Source organism: Tachyglossus aculeatus, chromosome 10 (genome assembly GCF_015852505.1).
Source record: "Tachyglossus aculeatus isolate mTacAcu1 chromosome 10, mTacAcu1.pri, whole genome shotgun sequence".
NCBI classification, from domain to species: Eukaryota; Metazoa; Chordata; class Mammalia; order Monotremata; family Tachyglossidae; genus Tachyglossus; species Tachyglossus aculeatus.
Window position 1 is genome coordinate 48740744 of NC_052075.1, and position 16679 is coordinate 48757422.

The window sequence follows — 16679 nt, forward strand, 5'->3', positions numbered from 1 at the left end:
GGGACAGGCGAGAACGAGGCCTAACGGTGAGGAGGTTAGCGGCAGAGGAGCGGAGGGTGCGGGCTGGGCTGGACAAGGAGAGAAGGGAGGTGAGGTAGGAGGGGGCGAGGGGATGGATGGACAGCCTTGAAGCCGAGAGTGAGGAGTTTTTGCTTGGTGCGTAGGTTGACTGGCAGCCACTGGAGATTTCCTGTGCCCAGCAAGTACTCAATAAATATCACTGGTGGATTATCGCATTCCCTAGGCTGTGAGCAGGCCCTGTTTGTGACTTTCGTTAGAAGGTAAGCTTCTTGTGGGCAAGGAGCATGTCTACCAACTCATTGTACTCCCTCAAGGGTTTAGTAGTGTTCTGCATATAGTAAGCACTCAGTAAAGCAGCGTGGCTCAGTGGAAAGAGCCCGGGCTTTGGAGTCAGCGGTCATGAGTTCAAATCCCGGTTCCACCAACTGTCAGCTGTGTGACTTTGGGCAGGTCACTTCACTTCTCTGGGCCTCAGTTCCCTCATCTGTAAAATGGGGATTAAGACTGTGAGCCCCACGTGGGACAACCTGATCACCTTGTAACCTCCCCAGTGCTTAGAACATAGTAAGCGCTTACTAAATGCCATCATTAGTAGTAGTAGTAGTAATAATAATGGCATTTGTTAAGCGCTTACTATGTGCAAAGCACTGTTCTAAGCGCTGGGGGGATACAAGGTGATCAGGTTGTCCCACGTAGTCGTAGTAGTAAATATCACTGACTCACGAGAGAGCCACAAGGAACACTTTGGGCCTCTTGAGGACTCCTGAAGCACAAAAAGCACACACACACACTTCTGGGAAACCCACTCTATCTTGAGAAATGAACTCTACCCTCCCCCTTCCCTCCCTCTCACCCATCCGTAGGGCCTCTCTGGGATGCAGCGAGCTTAGGGGAAAAATAATAAATAATAATGGTATTTGTTAAGTGCTAGGTGTCAGGCACTGTTCTAAGAACTAGGGTAGATACAATCTAGTCAGGTTGGACACAGTCCCTGTTCCGCGTGGGGCTCAGTCTTAATCCCCATTTTATAGAGGTGGTAACTGAGGCACAGATAAGTTAATGACTTGCCCAAGATCACCCAGCAGACAAGTGATGGAGCCAGGATTAGAACCAACTAAGAACTAGGGTAGATACAATCTAGTCAGGTTGGACACAGTCCCTGTCCCGCGTGGGGCTCAGTCTTAATCCCCATTTTATAGAGGAGGTAACTGAGGCACAGATAAGTTAATGACTTGCCCAAGGTCACCCAGCAGACAGGTGATGGAGCCAGGATTAGAACCAACTAAGAACTAGGGTAGATACAATCTAGTCAGGTTGGACACAGTCCCTGTCCCGCGTGGGGCTCAGTCTTCATCCCCATTTTATAGAGGAGGGAACTGAGGCACAGATAAGTTAATGACTTGCCCAAGGTCACCCAGCAGACAAGTGATGGAGCCAGGATTAGAACCAAGGTCCTGACTGACTGCCAAGCCCATGCTCTATCCACTAGGCCACACTGCCCTGGATCAGAGGTGGGAGGGCAGAACCAGGCGACACGGATACAAAAGAGAAAAAACAATAAAAAACAAAAAAAAAAAGGAGTTGAGTTCTGATTAAAGAGGACAATGGAGGGGGCAGAGAGTAGTGTGGTAACAAGATGCAGGGGGGAGGCAGACTTCTTTTCCCACCCAACCACCCGAGCCCCAGAAACCAAAGCTGGACCTCTTAAACTATGAACCCCGTGGGGGACAGACACTGTGTTCCACCTGATTATCTCTTGTGTTAGCGCTTAGTACAGTGCTTGGTACAGTCAGTGCCCAACAAATACCACCGCTAGCAGTGTGGTCTAATGGAGAGCACATAGGTTTGGGCGTCGAGATCTGGTTTCTAACCCCAGCTCTGCCACTTGCCTTCTGTGGGACCATGGGCAAATCCTTTCACTTTTCGGCTCAGTGGAAAGAGCCCGGGCTTTGGCGTCAGAGGTCATGGGTTCAAATCCTGGCTCCGCCAATTGTCAGCTGTGTGACTTTGGGCAAATCACTTCTCTGTGCCTCAGTTACCTCATCTGGAAAATGGGGATTAAAGACTGCGAGCCCCCCCGGGGGACAACCTGATCACCTTGTAACGTCCCCAGCGCTTAGAACAGTGCTTGGCACATAGTAAGCGCTTAATAAATGCCATCATTATTATATATGTATATATGTTTGTACATATTACCCTATTTATTTTACTTGTACCTATCTATTCTATTTATTTTATTTTGTTAGTATGTTTGGTTTTGTTCTCTGTCTCCCCCTTCTAGACTGTGAGTCCACTGTTGGGTAGGGACTGTCTCTATATGTTGCCAGCTTGTACTTCGCAAGCGCTTAGTACAGTGCTCTGCACACAGTAAGCACTCAATAAATACGATTGATTGATTGATTTTCTGGGCCTCTGATTCCTCATCCGAAAAATGGAGAACAGAAGCCCCATGTGGGATAGGAGCTGACCTGATAATCTTGCCTCTTCACCAGCCCTTAGTATGGTGCTCAGCGCAAAGCGCTTAAATACCACAATTTTTTATTACAGTCCAGGGAGAAGAAAGACTGGAAATACCACAATTCTTATTACAGTCCAGGGAGAAGAAAGATTAGTCGGCAAGTCAACAGCAACCCCTACTCACGATCATATTTGAGTGCTTACTGCGTGCAGGGCACTGTACTAAGCATTTGAGAGAGTACAATATAACAGACTCCCTTGTCCACCCTACTCTTAGAACAGTGCTCAGCGCTTAGAATAATAATAATAATGGTATTTGTTAAGCGCTTACTATGTGCAAAGCACTGTTCTAAGCGCTGGGGAGGTTGCAAGGTAATCAGGTTCGTTCCCGACCGAACAGCGGGCTCACAGTCTGAAAGGGGGAGATGGACAACAAAACATATTAACAAAATAAAATAAATAGAATAAATATGTACAAATAAAATAAATAGTACAAATAATAATAATAATGGTATTTGTTAAGCACCCACCATGTGCAAAGCACCACTCCAACTGCTGGGCAGGTCACAAGAACAGTGTTTTGCACATAGTAAGCACTTAATAAATGCCATTATTATTACTCGTCAGGCTTAGTTTCTAGTTGTATGACACCCAAGCTAAAGCACTCTTACCTTACCCCCTGACTTCCTACTACTATCCAGTCCTGACACTGTACCTCCATCTTCTCCATCTTCTCTATCTCACTGCTGACCTCTCAATCACATCCTGCAATTCCCTCTCTCTTCCTATCACTCTTCCCCCTATTCAAAGCCTTATCAAAAGCACATTTTCTCCAAGAGGCCTTCCCCAAGGCCCTCATTTAATAATAATAATAATAATAATAATGATGATGGCATTTATTAAGCGCTTACTATGTGCAAAGCACTGTTCTAAGTGCTGAGGCGGTTACAGGGTGATCAGGTTGTCCCACGGGGGGCTCACAGTCTTCATCCCCATTTTACAGATGAGGGAACTGAGGCCCAGAGAAGTGACATAAGAATAATAATGATGGCATTTATTAAGCACTTACTATGTGTAAAGCACTGTTCTAAGCACTGGGGAGGTTACAAGATGAACAGGTTGTCCCACGGGGGGCTCACAGTCTTCATCCCCATTTTACAGATGAGGGAACTGAGGCCCAGAGAAGTTAAGTGACTTATAATAATAATAATGGTGGCATTTATTAAGCACTTACTATGTGCAAAGCACTGTTCTAAGCACTGGGGAGGTTACAAGGTGAACAGGTTGTCCCACGGGGGGCTCACAGTCTTAATCCCCATTTTACAGATGAGGGAACTGAGGCCCAGAGAAGTGAAGTGACTTGTCCAAAGTCACACAGCTGACGGTTGGGGGAGCCGGGATTTGAACCCATGACTTCTGACTCCAAAGCCCGGGCTCTTGCTACTGAGCCATGCTGCTTCTCATTTAATCTTTTCCCACTCCTTTCTGTATTGCCCTTACACTAGGATTTGCACCTTTTTATTCACCCCTCCCTCAGCCCCATAGGACTTATGTAGGTAGCCCTAAGTTAATGTATATTATTATCTGTCCCCTCCTCTACACCATAAACTCAATTTGGGCAGGGAATGTGTCTACTAACTCTGTTACATGGTACTCTTCCAAACGCTTAGTATAATGCTCTGTACACAGTGAGCACTCAAATACGATCAATCTTCCTGGTCAGACACCAACTTAGCTATGAAGATGACCAAAAGCCCTGCTGACATTGTGTGGATGCCCTAGAGGGATAGCCAGTGAGCTGGCCGAGGGTAGACAATAAAACGAGGGCTTGTAAACCTTGAGAACCCAGTGGAAGTCAATCAATCAATCGTATTTATTGAGCGCTTACTGTGTGCAGAGCACTGTACTAAGCGCTTGGGAAGTACAAGGGAAGGGAAGGGAAGTACAAGGCAAGTACAAGTCGTCTGTTGGCCACAGGTCCTGAGATCGCTGGCCGCTTTGAGTTCTACAAAAGGCCTCAATCTCTCCATCAATTCATCAGTGACATTTACTGAGCGCTTACTGTAGGCAGAGCACTGTACTAAGCGCAATATAATAAATTTGGCAGACATTCCCTGTCCACAACTAGCCCTAGACACTGGGCTCCGTTTCAACTTCTGAAAAGAGAAAAACAAAACCAACAAAAATTTAAAAATCCCAGCTCCCCAAACTTTACAGGCAGGCAGATGCCATCGCCCTAAGATGCTACCAGCCTCTTAGATCATGAGCCCAGGGTGGAACAGAGACTGTGTATGATCTGGTCATCTGCATTTACTCTAGCACTAGGGCACAAAGGAGGTGCTTAAATCACACCATCATTAAGAACTCAAATCATGGTTTTCAGGGTTAAAATGGCTGGGGCACAGTAACATCTTCTAGTCTGGAGGACAGACACACTATTTCTATTGATGTCTGTCTCCCCCGCTCTAGACTATAAGCTCGCTGTGGCCAGGGAATTTGTCCGCTTATTATTGTACTGTACTTTACTAAGTGCTTAGTACAGTGCTCTGCACACAGTAAGTGCTCAATAAATACGATTGAATGAATCGATACAAAGGCACCAATTACACATTGATATAGAGCTAGAACAAACTCCTTGAGGGCAGGGATATTGTACTCTCCCACAAAGGAGGTGCTTAAATCACACCATCATTAAGAACTCAAATCATGGTTTTCAGGGTTCAAATGGGTGGGGCACAGTAACGTCTTCTAGTTTGAAGGACGGACACACACTCTATTTCTATTGATGTCTGTCTCCCCCGCTCTAGACTATAAGCTCGTTGTGGGCAGGGAATATGTCCGATTATTGTACTGTACTCTGCTAAGTGCTTAGTACAGTGCTCTGCACACAGTCAGTGCTCAATAAATACAATTGAATGAATCGATACAAAGGCACCAATTACACACTGATATAAAGCTAGAACAAACTCCTTGAGGGCAGGGAAATTGTACTCTCCCACAAAGGAGGTGCTTAAATCACACCATCATTAAGAACTCAAATCATGGTTTTCAGGGTTAAAATGGGTGGGGCACAGTCTTCTAGTCTGAAGGATGGACACACACTCTATTTCTATTGATGTCTGTCTCCCCTGCTCTAGACTATAAGCTCGTTGTGGGCAGGGAATATGTCCGCTTATTGTTGTACTGTACTCTGCTAAGTGCTTAGTACAGTGCTCTGCACACAGTAAGTGCTCAATAAATACGATTGAATGAATCGATACAAAGGCACCAATTACACATTGATATAGAGCTAGAACAAACTCTTTGAGGGAGGGATATTGTACTCTCCCACAAAGGAGGTGCTTAAATCACACCACCATTAAGAGCTCAAATCATGGTTTTCAGGGTTAAAATGGGTGGGGCACAGTCTTCTAGTCTGAAGGATGGACACACACTCTATTTCTATTGATGTCTGTCTCCCCCGCTCTAGACTATAAGCTCGTTGTGGGCAGGGAATATGTCCACTTATTATTGTACTGTACTCTGCTAAGTGCTTAGTACAGTGCTCTGCACACAGTAAGCGCTCAATAAATACGAGTGAATGAATCGATACAAAGGCACCAATTAATCAATCGTATTTATTGAGCGCTTACTGTGTGCAGGGCACTGTACTAAACGCTTGGGAAGTACAAGTACAATTACACACTGATATAGAGCTAGAACAAACTCCTTGAGGGGAGGGATATTGTACTCTCCCAAGCGCTTCGGATGGTGCTGGATAAATGCTACCTGAAAAGCAGAGTGTGAGGGAAGGTTGGAGGAAGGCAGAGTGACAGTTTTCAAGCGGAAACGGGTTACCCACTTGGGCACAGTTAACAACAGACTGGACATCCCTGTGCCCCCACTCCCTCACCCCCGACCCGCCGTGCCCCCAACTCACTCATTTAAGGATCCCGCCAGAGGCCTCGTGGAGCGTTTGATGGCATAGATGCACCCGTCCAATCTTTTGATGCACTTGAATACGGAGCCGAACTCTCCGACCCCAATCTTCTCCAGCTCCAGGAATTCTGTGTCGTAGCGGGAGACCATGTTGCTCTCGCGCAAGACGCTTCTCTGAGAGGGAAGGAGGGCCCGGTGAGTGTTCCTTACAGATAGCGGGACCCTGGGAGCTGCCTGGGGTCAGACAGTCTGCCCCTCCCCGGCCCCCCAGACCGAGGAGGGAGGGGAGGCAGAGCCAGGCATCAAGGACCCACTGTGGGGAGGTGAGCAGCGGTCCGCCCGGCTGGTTACCGTGGACAACGCTGCACTATAAAATCAGAGCAGAGCATCTGATGAAAGATGCCCACGCTTCCCCTGAACCCATCTCATCTGTCTCACCTACATCAACTTGCTCGTGTCCTGCCTCCGTCCCAGAGCTCCCTCCCCCTTCCTAGCCAGCAAACCACCACTCTCATCTTCAAAGCCTTGCTAAACCACATAGAGGCACCATACCTCTTTTTTTGTGATATTTGTTAAGCACTGACTGTGTGCCAGGCACTGTACTAAGTGCTGGGGTAGACACAAGATAATTAGGTTGGACACAGTGCATGTCCCACTCGGGGTTCAAAATCTTAATCCCCATTCTATAGATGAGGTAACAGAGGCCTAGAGAAGTGACTTACCCAAGGTCACACAGCAGACGAGTGGCAGAGCTGGGATTAGAACCCAGGTCCTCTGATTCCCAGGCCCGTCCACTGTGCCGTGCTGCTTCCTCCTCCATTCATTCAATCGTATTTATTGAGCGCTTACTGTGTGCAGAGCACTGTACTAAGCGCTTGGGAAGTACATGTTGGCAACATATAGAGATGGTCCCTACCCAACAGCGGGCTCAAACCTTCCCTGAGTGACAGTCATTTCCCCAACAATTCCCCCTCCCTGTTTTTGTCACCTATGCCCCTGAACCTGTGTGAGCCCATTGTTAGGGACCGTCTTTATAAGTTGCCGACTTGTACTTCCCAAGCGCTTAGTATGGTGCTCTGCACACAGTAAATGCTTAATAAATGCAATTGAATGAATAAAAAATTCAATCCCCATATCTTTTAGCATTTTGATGCCCACCTCCCCCAAAAAGCTATATCCACGTCCTTATACTCTGCTGCTTCCCCTATCTGTAATTTAAATGTCTACCCTCTCTAGACTGTAAGCTCCTTGAGGGCAGGGAACGTGTCCACCAACTCTTTTGGCTGATACTCTCCCAAGCGCTTAGGCACAGGTACTGCTGGGCATACGGTAAGCACTCAGATACCACCGATCAACGGATCTCAGCTGGGCACCAAACCGAATTAGTAAAAACCATCCAGGGAGAGGAAAATGAACACACTGAAGAGGAAGGTGGCACAGAAGGCCGGCTAATTATGGTACAGAGCATCAGAACAGGAGGACACCACCACAAATATAAAAACCAAGTATGATAAATTCCTTCCCAGTCATCCAGTGTTAGATTTCTCTTCCTTCCATTTTCAATTGGTGCTTCCCCTTCCCAGAGTGGAGAAGTTAAATGGCATCTACACAGTCCCCAGCTGAGGGAGATTGGTAGCTAAGTTAGCTTGCCACTGTTGCCAATACCAGAAATTCACAGCCTTCCCAGACAAACCAGCTGCAATGGGGGCAGAGACTCTTGCACGGCTGCAGACTGATAAGAGTAGGAGAGACTGTGAGCCCACTGTCGGGTAGGGACCGTCTCTATATGTTGCCAACTTGGACTTCCCAAGCACTTAGTACAGTGTTCTGCACACAGTAAGTGCTCAATAAATACAATTGAATGAATGAAAGGATCTGTGTGTGTGTGTATATATATATATATATAATCTATATGTGTATATACACAATATGTATGTGTGTATATATACAATGTGTGCATGTGTGTATATATACACAATGTGTATGTGTGTATATATACACACAACATATGTATATGTGTGTATATACACAATATGTGTGTATGTGTGTATATACACAATGTGTGTATGTGTGTATATACACAATGTGTGTATATACAATATGTATGTATGTATATATACAATATGTATGTATGTGTGTTTATATATATACATATATATAAAAAAGTAGCATGGCTCAGTGGAAAGAGCCCAGGCTTTGGAGTCAGAGGTCATGGATTTAAATCCTGGCTCCGCCAACTGTCAGCTGTGTGACTTTGGGCAAGTCACAACTTCTCTGGGCCTCAGTTACCTCATCTGTAAAACGGGGATTAAAACTGTGAGCCCCCTGTGGGACAACCTGATCACCTTGTAACCTCCTCAGGGCTTAGAACAGTGCTTTGCACATAGTAAGCGCTTAACAAATACCATCATTATTATTATTATGTGTATTTCAGTCATTCACTCAATCATATTTATTGAGCCCCTACTGTGTGCAGAGCACTGGACTAAGTGCTTGGGAAGTACAAGTTGGCAACACATAGAGATGGTCCCTACCCAAAAGCGGGCTCACAGTCTAGAAGGGGGAGACAGAAAACAAAACATATTAACAAAATAAAATAAATAGAATAAATATGTACAAGTAAAATAAATATGTACAAACATATATACATATATACAGGTGCTGTGGGGAGGGGAAGGAGGTAAGGTGGGGGAATTCATCTATGTTAACGTCCATGCCCCCTTCTAGACTGTGAGCTCGTAGTGGGCAGGAATGTGTCTGTTTTTATATTGTGCTCTCCCAAGGGCTTAGTATAGTGCTTTGCACACAGTAAGCGCTCAATAAATGTGACTGACTGAATGAATCCCTGCAAATGGCTAAGCAAAGGCTCCCCCTTCTCCAAGGGGGAGAAGGGCTCCAGTTGGCCATTTTCAGGACAAGTTGCTCAGTGAAACAAGGGGACACTGCAAAGCAGTCAGGGCAAGAAGTCGGGGATAAAGAGAGGAAGAGAGCCAGGGAAGCCGAGAAGAGTCTGGGAAGGTGGTCGCCACATTCAGCGACTCCAGACCAGTTTTGGTGTCACAAATCACGGAAGCTGGAACACGGTAACCCCGCTGCACATCTTCTCCGCGGGAAGCGTCCCAGGAGCCATCTGTTGCCGTCTTATGGAAGGAGGAGCAACTGGCTGAAGGCCAGTAGGGAGAGACCCCCACCCCCAAATCACCCACCCGGACACCCCCATCCCCTAGATTGAGGGCACAAGCCCCAACTGAAACATCAAAGGGACATCCAGCCAGGCTCCGAGCACCCCATCCCGAGACACGCTGGCCAGGAGACTGTTCCTACACCCCTGGGGTCCCTCCCCCTCCCTCCCCTGGTTCAGCATAGACCGACTGGAGCAGGCCCGCACCCCAGGATAACTAGGGCCAGCCCAGGAAACATCCAGACCATGTAGGGACCCCAGATGGGACACTGCCACCGTCAGCACCCAAAGCGATACCATCATCCTGATTTTACCAAGACAATTTTCTACCCTCTGAGCTCAGAACGAGCTGACCCCACTGAGTCACTCAGAGAGCAGACGAATTTGCACAATCCACCATCTTTATGGATTACTCAGCCCAGGACATGGAAAATGGCAGATTTTTCTTCCCCTAGACTGGAAGATGGATCAAATTACAGGTAAGGACTGCTCCACCCCAGCGAGGTATAAGCTCCACCACCCTGGGTCTGGCGAGCTGGGCTTCCTAGAAGTAGATTTGGGGATTTTGTAGATTTCGTTTTGTAGATTTTGTAGATTTGTAAATAGTAGATTTCCTAGATTTTGGGGCTGCATATGCTGACAAGTGCAGATGAGCGAAGGGCAGAAGTAAATATTTGGGTTCCTGCTGTTTAGGGCTGGGGTTGAACTCACCTTAGCAGGTAGGCCTGCTTCTACCGGACTGGCTTCTTCCCTGCAGGAACAGACAGACACACACTCAGCAGAGGCCAGCAAGAAGCCTAGTGTCCTCCCGCAGACAGCAGCCTAATGAGCCCTTAAATATATTTCACCAGTCAGAGGATCTGGGTTCTAATGCCCCCTCTGCCATTTGTCTGCTATGTGACCTCAGACAAGTCTCTGGGATCAGTTTCCTCATTTGTAAAAGGGGGATCAAACCCCCCAGTCTTCCTCCCTCTTAGACCCTGTGCCCCATGTGAGACAGAGACTGTTTACAACCTGACAGCTTTTCGTGTGCACCATCTGATTACAGGTCCCTCATTGACCCTTTCAGCTACACAAGTGCTCACTGCTGAACATCTGAATTGTACTTTCCAAGCACTTAGTACAGTGCTCTGCACACAGTAAGTGCTCAGATATGATTGAATGAACAAACGTCACCATCCACGGTGCCTTCTTTGACTACGAAGGACGGTATGTGTCATGTACCTGCCCAAGTGTTGTGGTGTGCGTGGCTCAGTGGAAAGAGCCCGGGCTTTGGAGTCAGAGGTCACGGGTTCAAATCCCAGCTCCGCCATTTGTCAGCTGTGTGACCTCGGGCAAGTCCCTTCACTTCTCTGGGCCTCAGTTACCTCATCTGTAAAATGGGGATTAAGACTGTGAGCCCACAGTGGGACAACCTCATCACCTTGTAACCTCCCAAGCGCTTAGAACAGTGTTTTGCACATAGTAAGCGCTTAATAAATGCCATCAAAAAAACCTAATTATCAATTCGATTATTAATGATAATAGAAATGCACTTCTCAAGTTGAGTCCACCAGGACGCTTTCTCTGCCCCCTCTGAAACTGAGTCCTCTTTGCTTCGCGGTTCCTGGGGCTGCCCCATAGACACTCACTGCTCTCCTCTGGCTTTCCTCTTGCCGCTGGAATGGAGGAAGAGCTGGCGGTAGGACTCCGGAGTGAAGGGGTTGATGTTGACGAGGGACGCGGAGGCCATGTCTTCGGGGTCCGTGGCGGGGGTGAGCCGCAGGTGCCTGGGGCCTCTGGCCGGGAGCTGCTCCGCGGAGCGGCGGTCCGAGTTGGCCCGCAGACCCTGCGGGGGCGAGGAGCCGCAATGGCTAGTGCATCCCCCAAACCCACACACACCGCCAAGGTCCAGTGTGTCCACTGGGATGGGCAGAAAGAGCTGCGACCGTGCGACGGAGACTGGTTTCTTCCCGCCCCTGAGACAGGCAACGTTTTTTGAACCTCCACCTTGGTTCCTTTAGGCCTGTCTCCCTCAATTCCTGCCTGTGCTTCTCTTCCAGCCCAGAAATAATCACGAATTCACGTGAGCTCCCTGACTCAGAAATTCTGCCTCCCTCAAAACCCGGCCGGCTCCCTCCCAACCAACTCCCACCAATGGGACCCCCAAGCAGGGCAAGGCCGGTCCTGATTCCAGCCAAGCCGTTATGGGGGGAGGGGGCTATACAGACCCTGCCTGGCTTCAGGGGGTGAGGGAGGGACGGTCTGGAAAATGGACCGTTCCCGGGAGGCTGATGGAGAAGGAGCCTAGAGGCGGCAGGACTGGGCGGTTTTCAGTTGGCCTGACTAGCCTATACAGTAGCTCCACAATCACCACAGCAAGTGGCTGCTTGGTAAGCATTCTTGCTCAGGTTTGCCATCCTCCCGATAAAAGGGAGGGACTCCGGAGCCACTGACCAGGCCAGACTCATCCCACTTGCCTCTCAGTAGTGCTCTCCAACTCCCCCCACCCCCAAAGACTCTTGGGAGTGAACATTTCTTCAAAAAACTACATGGAAAATCAGCTGGGAGCTATTCCACACCACTGGTTTGCAGGCTCCCTGAAGCCAACTGGACACCTTTCTCAAGCAGCGTGGCTCAGTGGAAAGAGCACAGGCTTGGGAGTCACGGGTTCAAATCCCGGCTCCACCAATTGTCAGCTGTGTGACTTTGGGCAAGTCACTTTACTTCTCTGGGCCTCAGTTCCCTCATCTGGAAAATGGGGATGAAGACCGTGAGCCCCCTGTGGGACAATCTGATTACCTTGTAACCTCCCCAGCTCTTAAAACAGTGCTTTGCACATAGTAAGCCCTTAATGCCATTATTATTATTATTATATCAAGCTTGGCACACCCATGGCAGGCTGGTAATCCCAGTGAGGTGCTTCCTGTACCCAGAAGATGCCACCATAGTGGCCCCAGACCCACACAGGCTCTCCCCACAACACCCAACATTACCTGGGGAGTGCATGGAGTGTCACACAACTGCAGCTTCCTCCAAGTGGCCTGGTGCAGCGGCGTCCCGGGACTCTCTGGCCCGGCCCTCGCACTCGCCCTCCGGGACAAGTCCAGTTTCTGAGGAGGACGCGCCTTACTCTGGTTGGGAGCCAGAGGGGAGCCGGGGTGGCCCCTCTGAGGGGTCACCAGGAGAGGGGAATGGGTTCGCCACAGCTGGAAGCCACTGCTCTTCTCCGGCGTCTGGGTCTCCCTCCCACACTCCCCTTCCATCTCCGTCTCTTCTTCGGAGTCAGAAAACTGCAACTTCAGCTGGAGGTGAGCGCTCTCATCCATCTTGGTCCCCGGAGAGCGTTGGAAGGAAGCCGGTCAGTGGCTCTCCTGTTTACTCTGAGGCAGGGACAGGGGAACAACGGGGCTTTAGCCTGCAGGGAGTCAGGTGGCCCTGTCCCCAACTCAATTCAGGTGATCCCTCCTAGCCAGCTCCCCCAAAGCCTCCTTTGTTTATAAAATGCCCAAACCACTCGGTCACCCTCCACTCGGCCCACATCCAAGCTAAACCTTCTGCACATCAGTGAGACACAGAAATTAACTTCTTCCCCATTCCATCGACACACCCACTCCCCCAAACAACCTGATCACCTTGTAACCTCCCCAGCACTTAGAACAGTGCTTTGCACATAGTAAGCACTTAACAAATGCCATCATTATTATTATAAACACATGACTAAACCCCCTTTACCTAACCCTCCGTCACAAAGCCCATTCTTGCAGAGAAGCTCTGCCTCTTCACAGCATTTATAAGTCCCCAGCTGCCCCTCCTCTGCACCGAGCAGCTTCTAATTACAGCTGAGCATCACCTGGGCACGAGCTCTGTTTTCCAGAATTCCCCTGGACCAGGGGTCTCCAATACAGCCCCTTTGGCCACTAGTGCTTCCCACCCCCACCAGCTCTGCCTGTGCCCCCCGATGCTTCTCTCTCTCTCCACCCCTGGGGGCTGGGGAAAGGCAAGCAAGATCCACAAAGATAATAATAATTATTCATTCATTCTTTCAATCGTATTTATTGAGCGCTTACTATGTGCAGAGCACTCTACTAAGTGCTTGGGAAGCACAAGTTGGCAACACATAGAGACGGTCCCTACCCAACAGCGGGCTCACAGTCTAGTCGGGGGACCTGGGTTAATTATGGTATTTGTAAAGCGCTTACTATGTGCCAGGCACTGTAATAATAATAATAATAATGATGGCATGTATTAAGCGCTTACTATGTGCAAAGCACTGTACTAAGCGCTGGGGAATTTCCAAGGTGATCAGGTTGTCCCACGTGGAGCTCACAGTCTTAATCCCCATTTTACAGAGGAGGTAACAGAGAAGTGAAGTGACTTGCCCAAGGTCACACAGGTGACAAGTGGTGGAGCGGGATTCGAACCCCTGACGTCTGTACTCGAAGGCCTGGGCTCTTGCCACTGAACCACACTGCTTCGCTACTGTACTAAGCACTGTGGTGGATACAAGCAAATCGGGTTGGACACAGTCCCTGTCCCACGTGGGGCTCACGGTTTCAACCCCCATTTTTCATTCATTCATTCATTCAATCGTATTTATTGAGCACTTACTGGGTGCAGAGCACCGTACTAAGCGCTTGGGAAGTACAAGTCGGCAACATATAGAGACGGTCCCTACCCAACAGTGGGCTCACAGGGGGAGACGGACAACAAAACATATTTTTCCAATGAGGCAACTGAGGCACAGAGAAGTGAAGCGACTTGCCCAAGGTCACACAGCAGACAGGTGGCAGAGCCAGGATTAGAACTCAGGACATTATGACTCACAGGCCTGTGCTCTAACCACGACAAACTGGTAAAAACGAGCAGTTTTAGTCAGTGACAAACACACAGGGGCTAAAGCGTTGGTGGTGATAGATGGGAGCCACGGAGAAATTGGGGTTCTCTAAAAGTGTCAGGTCACTAAAGTCTAAGAAAACTGAACAACCACAAAGGAACAAGGAAGGAACAATGTCCATTGCTGGCCTAAATCAGGGAAGAGGGATGATAATTATACTAATAATAACACTAATAATATTGGTTAAGCACTGACCGTGCCACGCACTGTACTAAACACTGGGGTAGATACAAGATCAACAGGTCATACACAGTCTCTGTCCCACAGTGGGAATCACAGTACAAGGGGAGGGAGAACAAGAATTGGATCCCCATTTTACAAAGAATAATAATAATAATGGCATTTATTAAGTGCTTACTACGTGCAAAGCACTGTTCTAAGCGCTGGGGAGGCTACAAGGCAATCAGGTTGTCCCACAGGGGGCTCCCAGTCTTCATCCCCATTTTACAGATGAGGTAACTGGGGCCCAGAGAATAATAATAATAATGATAGCAGGTCTCCGGACCCTCAGGTCTGTGTTCTTTCCAATCAATCAATCGTATTTATTGAGCGCTTACTGTGTGCAGAGCACTGGACTAAGCGCTTGGGAAGTACAAGTTGGCAACATATAGAGATGGTCCCTACCCAACAGTGGGCTCTGTTTCCCATGCTGAGGGAAGTGACACGGAGAAATCTTTGGTGGGCCAGCAGGCCCAGGGGATGGGCTCCTTTCTCCGCCCTCTCTGTTTGGACTCCTAGCCGCTTTTCTGCCTCCTTGCCAAAGTTTGAGCGGAAGTCTCGTGCCGTACCAAGGCTACTTGGTTTTCTCCCTCCTTCTCGCTCACGTGATCATTAATCAATCAATCCATCATATTTATTGAGCGCTTACTATGTGCAGAGCACTGTACTAAGCGCTTGGGAAGTACAAATTGGCAACATATAGAGACAGTCCCTACCCAACATTGGGCTCACAGTCTAAAAGGATCATTACTTTCTAGTTTATGGGAGGAAACAGCTGCTGCCACTCTCCAGTCCAGCCAGCCCTGTGTGGGATGGGGACTGGGCCCCATCTGCTTATCTTCTATTCATTCATTCAATCGTATTTATTGAGCGCTTACTGTGTGCAGAGCACTGGACTGAGCGCTCGGGAAGTCCAGGTTGGCAACATCTAGAGACGGTCCCTACCCCACAGCGGGCTCATGGTCTAGAAGGGGGAGACAGAGAACAAAAGAGACAGAGAACAAAACAAAACGTATTAACAAAATAAAATAAATAGAATAGATATGTACAGATAAAATAAATACATAGATTAATAAATCCGTACAAACATATATACATATATACAGGTGCTGTGGGGAGGGGAAGGAGGTAAGGCGGGGGGGACGGAGAGGGGGAGGAGGGGGAGAGGAAGGAGGGGGCTCAGTGTGGGAAGGCCTCCTAACTCCCCTAGTGCTTAGAGAAGCAGCGTGGCTCAGTGGAAAGAGCCCGGGCTTTGGAGTCGGAAGTCATGGGTTCAAATCCCGGCTCCACCCCTTGTCAGCTGGGTGACTTTGGGCATGTTACTTAACTTCTCTGGGCCTCAGTTCCCTCATCTGTAAAATGGGGATGAAGACTGTGAGCCCTCCGTGGGACAACCTCATCACCTTGTAACCTCTCCAGCGCTTAGAACAGTGCTTTGCACATAGTAAGCGCTTAATAAATGCTATTATTATGATTATTATTATTAGTAACTCCCCTAGTGCTTAGTAGAGTGCTTGGCACATAGTAAGTGCTCACAAATAACACTATTCTTCTTTTTCCCACAGCCTCCCCTCCCAACATCCCTAGAGGGCTGGAGAAACATGCATTAATTAAAGTCTCACCACAACCCACGTAGGGCTAATATTAATAATGCATTTAATAATGATGAGCACTCAATCCACCACCTTCTGTTTCCAGGCTGCTTGACAGATAAACCAGTTACTGGAATTAATAGGGGGCAGGAGTTTCACGAGGCCAGGCTCAAGAATTTGCATTCTCAAGAAGCCGCAACTCACATAGATCGCAGCGTGGTCTAGTGGAAAGAACACAGGTGGGGGGGTTAGAGGACCTGGGTTCTAATCCTCCCTCTACGATTCGCCTGTTGTGTGACTGCGTGGCTCAGTGGAAAGAGCCCGGGCTTTGGAGTCAGAGGTCATGGGTTCAAATCCCTGCTCCACCAACTGTCAGCTGTGTGACTTTGGGCAAGTCACTTCACTTCTCTGGGCC

The 16679-nt window shown here is 48.5% G+C and overlaps 1 protein-coding gene across 1 annotated transcript in view; it reads right to left on the bottom strand.

Moving 5' to 3' along the window:
• WEE2 (WEE2 oocyte meiosis inhibiting kinase) overlaps positions 1-12926 on the bottom strand; it is a 28116-nt gene extending 15190 nt beyond the window's left edge. Inside the window, exons 1-4 of the mRNA XM_038753083.1 lie at positions 12553-12926; positions 11209-11405; positions 10289-10328; positions 6398-6570 (exon numbers count right to left, since the gene is read on the bottom strand). Of these exons, the coding sequence (XP_038609011.1) occupies positions 6398-6570; positions 10289-10328; positions 11209-11405; positions 12553-12885 (743 nt within the window). The 5' untranslated portion in view covers positions 12886-12926. The remainder of the gene's footprint in view (positions 1-6397; positions 6571-10288; positions 10329-11208; positions 11406-12552) is intronic.
• Positions 12927-16679: the final 3753 nt, after the last annotated feature.